This window comes from Rhamphochromis sp. 'chilingali', assembly GCF_963969265.1.
Source record: "Rhamphochromis sp. 'chilingali' genome assembly, chromosome: 4".
Lineage (NCBI taxonomy): Eukaryota > Metazoa > Chordata > Actinopteri > Cichliformes > Cichlidae > Rhamphochromis > Rhamphochromis sp. 'chilingali'.
The window spans coordinates 37,934,317-37,941,267 of NC_137948.1; the positions used below are offsets into that span (position 1 = coordinate 37,934,317).

Consider the following 6,951-nt stretch of genomic DNA (forward strand, 5'->3'; position numbering starts at 1 on the left):
TCTCTTGTTATATAAGTGTGTTTGGGTGTAATTTATCCTAGAAGTTCCTTGTGTAAGAAATTGTTAATTCCATAGACTACATTTTTATTTTTTATTCTTTACCCTTTAAATCAGAATGAGGTCCAACTACTTTTATCTGTTTTATTTATTTATTATTTTACTTTCTTTTTAAAATCCTGTCCTGTTCTCCTATGTTTTCCATTTTATTTCTGTTTATTGTGCTTCATTTTGGTCAGCAGTGGATGTTTTAAGTGTGTGCTAGAACTCAATTTGACTAAACTAACAAAATACTCCATTAGGCTTATTTTGGGTCTAACCACTGCTCTTCAGTAGTGCTTAGAGTACTACAGTAGTGATTAGTGCCTTCCTGTTTTGGAGTGTTTCTGAGTTAATAATTGATTATCTACCCTTTAATAACAAAAACTCTGATACTGACTGTGTAAGAATCTATATCATTGCAGTGACGGGCATGTCACTGCAACCCCCTCTGGCTTTTGCTCCACGGCTGCGGGGTGACCCTTGGGCTCTCCTCAGCTCTTTCATGGACAGTGGCACAGTTGTCCCTCCAGTTAATGTCCCATTAAAAGAGCCATAAATGTAATAAAAAGAGTACTTTAGGACCATGGTTGCCTCGATTTTTATTTCTTTCTTCTTCTTTGTGGTTCCGTTCGTCGCCACTCAGCCCGTGTAACCAGTATGTAAGAAAAATAACAAAAGATGGCCAATTTTAGAAACTTAAGGAATGATAGGAGCCAAGAGGATGGGTAACCACAAGGAAAACACAACCACAAGATGTTGAAACTGCATCTCGTTGTATTAAAATATTGTAAGCTGTATTACAACCAACAACAGTAGCGAATACAGCGTGCGTGCACGAATACCAAAAAAATATAATAAAGTAAAATGAATTCAGACCTGGGTCTTTTCAATGTCAGTGTTGTCCAGTTCAGGCCTGTTGGGTGATCTGGGCACTTTACTGGTGTGAAACCAGTCCAACAATCAACGTATGTTTTGCACATTTTGTTCTGCCACAATCGGACTGCAAGATTCAGTTCCATATGAGCTGTGCCTCACCATCCATCGCAATGGAAGATCATCATTCTTCTGTTGATTTCCAGAAGGTCTGTGGAAGTTCTCTGTGGACTCTGTTTCTTGATATCCAATTAAAAAAAACAACCTTACCAATGCAAAGCACCGTGTATTCACAAAAAACAGGTTTCCAGATGTAGCAGCTGACCGAACAGACCTCAGGCTTCAGCCGCTATCCAGCCTGAATAGCAACAACATTCCTTTAGCATTGTAGGTACACCTTTAGCGGGTGTAGCGCTAAGCAGCTTTACCAGTGTAAACAGACAGGAAACAGCTAAAGGCGGGACAACAAATCCGATTGGTTAAAAATGAAATCGTCCATCAAGGTCAGAAAATAATGATCATTAAACACAACAGAATATATAACAAAACAAAAAGTAACAAGGCTTTCAACCCAACGATAACTTACTTTTATACAAGTTTATACAATTATTCAAAATTTAGTTGTGCTTTATTTTTTTTGTTTCTTTTTCTGATTTTGAAGATTTTAGACTGAAATACATTAAACTACATGAGCAATAATTCCAACAAAGGTTTCTACTCTTATGTGTTTGTTACTGTTACACGTGCTTCTCCTCTCCCATGTCCTCTCCTGTCTCCATCATCAGTGCTAACCATCTCCATGCTGCCTTCACTCTCATACGATGGCTGAAATATGTTTAAATTAATTTCAAGCTCATCTTACCTTGTGCACAGAGCAACAGTGGGTCAATGCAGTCAACTCTAGCAGCCTGTAACTTCTACACATTTACCTTTATCATCAGCAAATCATTTTTCATTATAGTTTGTTTTATTCTAACATTAAGTGAGAGTCTAATTATCTGTCCAAATGACAACAGTAACTGCAGGTTCTCATTACACTCGGTCTACAAAGCAGCTGCTCTCACTCAGTTCCTGCCGTCTAATGTGAAGATCAGATGAATCTTTAGCTGAAAATAAAAACCTGCAAACTTTGTTTTCCATGACATGAAGCTGAAAATGTAGCCTACAGAAAAATACTAATCCAAATGAGTCTGTTTAATTTTTGTTAATCTAACTTTATTTTTTGTTATGATGTGCTCTGTGTTACAGTTGTTCTGGGTCAGTATGGCTGGGGAGTGACTTACACTTCTACTCAGATCTGTGCTGTAAAAGGATCCACAGTGGAGATACGCTGCACCTTCACATACCCATCGACTATAAATGGAATAAGAGTTGACAAAAAATTCTGGTTCATCAGAGACGAAAATAAGGAACCTGTGGACCTGAAAACAGAGTCAGAGTACAAAAACCGTGTTCAGTATCAGTGTAAAAACAACGACTGCACTCTGAGAATCACAGACCTGAGAGAGAGCGACTCAGCCGAGTACAAGTTCAGATTCATAACAAACGATCCAAGAGGGAAATATTCTGGTGTACCTGGAGTCACTTTGACAGTCACAGGTAAAATAATTTTCAGTGGAAGTAACTTTAAACATTTATAAGCTTTGCAGTATGTTGAGAGTTTGTTTTAATATAATATCTGGTAATATCCACAGCTCCAGGTACATGTGAGGAGATCAACAGTAAACTCTTATTCTAACTGGAAAGAGCTGACATGTCACAACAACTGTCAGCTACCTGATCAATCTTCCTACATCTGGTACAGGAATGGACACAAACTTTCATCAGACGAACAATATTTACACCTCAACACATTTGATTCTGCAGACAGTTTTCACTGTGCTGTGAAAGGATATGAGCAATTCCCTTCTCCAACAGTGTGTGAGTTCACTACTTTTTGTTTCATTAAGAGAATTATATTTAATTTTTCTTTATTTACGTGAATGTGTCTGTATGTTAGTTTTAGTCAGAGGCCTTTCTTTTGGGAGGTTTACAATGTTTTCTTTTTAGAATATAAATTTCTAAAATTTGGTTTTGTTGTGATTCTTATGTTTCCTCCTCCAGATGCTCCAAAGCTTCCCTCTGTGTCAGTGAGTCCCTCTGCTGAGATAGTGGAGGGCAGTTCAGTGAATCTGACCTGTAGCAGTGATGCTAACCCAGCACCTAGTTACACCTGGTACAAGGAGGATGTCATCAACCCTCTCAGTTACCAAAACCAACATGTTTTCAGCTCCATCCTGCCCTCTGACTCTGGAAAGTATTACTGTACAGCTGATAATGACCTGGGACAAAAGAGATCTGAAAGCAGAAACATTGATGTGAAATGTGAGTAAAATAAATATATTTTTAAGTACATTGTCTTAGTTTAGGATGTGGTATGTTTTCTGTGTTCTGATGAGTTGCAAAACAATATATTGTATTTGTATTTTATTTATATTTTACACAATTTTGTCACACTTTTTTGGACTAAAGGTTATTTAGGATTTTTTTATTTGTTCTGTGAATGTCTTTTAATAAATATAACACATCAATGTACTCTTTTACGTATGTAACTTAGTTTTTTCATTAACAGTGTGTGTGTAAGACACTGATAATTTACATTAAACTCTTATATATTAACAGATGCTCCAAAGCTTCCCTCTGTGTCAGTGAGTCCCTCTGCTGAGATAGTGGAGGGCAGTTCAGTCACTCTGACCTGTAGCAGTGATGCTAACCCAGCAGCTAGTTACACCTGGTACAAGGACAACAAAGTACTGGCAACAGGACAAAAGAATGTTTATCACTTTATCTCCATCAAATTGGAGAACAGTGGGAATTATTCCTGCAAGTCTGAGAATCAGTATGGACAGAAGAACTCTACGTCTCTATCCATAGATGTTCAATGTTAGTCTTTTTTCAGTGCAGATCTCTAAAAAAATAACACTTGGTAACATTAATAGAATGTAATTATATACATGTTTTTTATTTAATGTTTGCTAGATGCTCCAAAGCTTCCCTCTGTGTCAGTGAGTCCCTCTGCTGAGATAGTGGAGGGCAGTTCAGTCACTCTGACCTGTAGCAGTGATGCTAATCCAGCAGCTAGTTACACCTGGTACAAAGACAACAAAGTACTTTCAACGGGACAAAAGGATGTTTATCACTTTATCTCCATCAAATTGGAGAACAGTGGGAATTATTCCTGCAAGTCTGAGAATCAGTATGGACAGAAGAACTCTACGTCTCTATCCATAGATGTTCAATGTTAGTCTTTTTTCAGTGCAGATCTCTAAAAAAATAATAACCATTTTTAAGGATTGATAAAGCCATCCTCTGTACCTGCTTAGAGTACAGGGAGGCTAAACAAGACTGTGGCTCACCTATCAGACGACTGGACCATCTCACTATCTGATTTAAAGAGTTTTTCTCTGTGACAGAGGTCTGAGCAAACCATGCCACCAAACAAAAGGATAAAACAGACTCAATAAAAGAACGATAAAACAAAGTTAAAATTTTTTGGTCAATGTGGAAATGAACAAGTTTCCTAAGGCAATAAAGGTGCTGGTGACCCTTTTTACAAACTGATTTGCAATTTTGATCAAAGTTCAGTTTTTCATTTATTATGGTCCCAAGATATTTATATGATTGCACTTGCTCTATTTTCTGACCTTTAATTAAAGTGACTCCGTGCCCATTTTGTTGTTTCCTAAAATATTTTAGATATGTTCAGCTGGAGATAAGATAAATAGTTATTTATTCATTCATTTTAAAGGAAAAACGTTTGTATGAGTGGATTATGACAATAAATAACTAATAGCATCACCTGGCAAACAATCTAATCTCACTGCTGAGAAATCTCTGCCATGTATTTGTCTCTGTTTTAGGGAAATCCAAAATAATAATCATGAATATCATCAGGCTGACTCTGGTGGTCCTGATCCTGATTCCTCTGCTTGTCTTGAGTCTGTTGACGAGGTAAAACAATACAAACACTTTACCCCTCTTTTATTTTCCCATTAGACCCTTAGCTTGAAAGTTGAAAGTTCATAACATTTATACTAAAGTTGTTGTTTTTTTGTTTTATTATATCCAGGAGGAAGAAGCGCATCATCTTAAAAACTGAACCAAATGAACCTGTAGAGATGACTGAGGTTTGTTTATTTGCATTATTGGAGTTGGCGCAAATGCCACTCAGCAAATGACTTATTATGAAATACATGCACATGTTTTATGAGTGAAGCTGTTTCAGTCTGAGCATTTAATCTCTCTTCATTAGGTATACTCTCATCCTGACTGAATCCCGATGAATCGTCAAAGGCTCTGACTGCAGCACAGACAGATGACAAGGAGGAGCAGGAACAGCTGGTGTCAAGTCCAGTCAGGTTACAGCAGGTGTTCAGTTCAAGTGTCACAAACAGCCCTTTTGTGTGTTAGACCATTAAAACTAAAATGTTTGCTTAATAAAACAAAGACTGCCACAATTTAAAATGTCTTCTTCTTCATGTATGAAACCTGCGCTGAGCAGCCTGTGGTGTTTTTCCACAGTCAGCCAATCTAATGTCATTACAAAGAAATCTGAGCTTATACTCTAAATAAATATAAAAAATAAAATACAGAGACAGTACTGGGAGTTCTTTTTCTGTGCTTTGCTCCATAATCAAAATGATCAACAATTTCTATTAATTTACAGAAATGTTTGTGCCCACTATGAAAGACACCGAGATGCTTTTGTTTAATGGTATCATTTATACAAAAAAATAATGTCATTCTGTTATTCATTTCAGCAATTCATCCTTTAATGCTTTATCCGTCTCTTACTTCGGTGCAGTGTGGCAGACAGTGGGTAGAGTGAGCGATATGTTTGACACAGCTGAGACTGTCAGGGCTCTGTGTGCGGGCAGGCAGAGAGGAGGATCCAAATGCAGGACTCGGAAAACGGAATGCAACTCAAAAACCTCAGCTTTATTGCTGGCCAGAAAACAAAACATGAAGTGAGGACTGAACACCGAAACCAAAAACACACAGGCATAATCTGAGGGTACGACGCGACACTGGGCATGGGAAAACACAGGGCTTAAATACACAGGGTAGTAATGAGGAAATGGGCCACAGAAGGGAGACACAGCTGGGAGAGATCAGGGCTAACGAGACATGGGGAACAAAGCTGCACACACTAACATAAGACAAAGTCTTTCACAATAAAACAGGAAACATGAATCACAACTCAGAGACATGGACTCAACACAGACAGAAAATGATACATGGAACTGAACTATACATGAAACCACCATTCCTAAAACATGGATAATAGAAACATGAAACTCTAATAATGATAATAATAATAATAATAATAATAAACATCACAACAAGAGAATGAGAAACAATCCAAAACACCAAGATAACTGAAACACAAAGTACCAGAGAAACAAAGAATAATCCATGATGCAAAAGTGAACCAAAACATAATAAACTCAAAATACTGGGTCCAACGGACCCAGAACCGTGACAGTACCCCCCCCTCAAAGGGCTGGCTCCCGACAGCCCCAAACAAAAAAAAGCACAAAGCACCAGGCCAGGGCGGGTGGAGGGGGTCCAGGACGGAGGGACAGAGACCAAACAAAAAACAAGGAGCTCTAGAGTCCACGACGAGTTCAGGGGGCCGACCGTGCACACGGCAACGGCGGCGACGGGCGAACAGTTCCGGAGGCCGACCACTTGGAAGGCAGTGGCGGCCACTGAGCAGGTCCGGAGGGCAGCCGCGATGCCAGCAGCGGCGACAAACCTTTTCCGGAGGCCGTCCCCGAAGGCCATGAGGCCACCTTATAGGCCTGGAAAATGGCCGGCAGAGGCTAGGCGGAACAGGTCGAGCTGGCTCTGACGGCGGTGTGGCAACCGCAGGACCAGACGAAGCTGAAGCGGAGGCCGGACCAGGCGAGGCTGAAGCGGAGGCCGGACCAGGCGAGGCTGAAGCGGAGGCCGGACCAGGCGAGGCTGAAGCGGAGGCCGGACCAGGCGAGGCTGAAG

The 6,951-nt window shown here is 39.6% G+C and overlaps 1 protein-coding gene across 1 annotated transcript; it reads left to right on the plus strand.

The window, feature by feature from the left end:
* Positions 1-742: 742 nt before the first annotated feature.
* Positions 743-5,422, plus strand: LOC308395037 (B-cell receptor CD22-like; the record flags this gene model as incomplete). The annotated part of the gene is made up of 7 exons (XM_080879690.1): positions 743-764; positions 2,161-2,511; positions 2,599-2,832; positions 3,016-3,276; positions 4,812-4,902; positions 5,021-5,078; positions 5,204-5,422. 7 exons carry the CDS (start codon positions 743-745, stop codon positions 5,222-5,224), a joined length of 1,038 nt encoding a protein of 345 aa, XP_080735816.1. The 3' UTR covers positions 5,225-5,422.
* Positions 5,423-6,951: the final 1,529 nt, after the last annotated feature.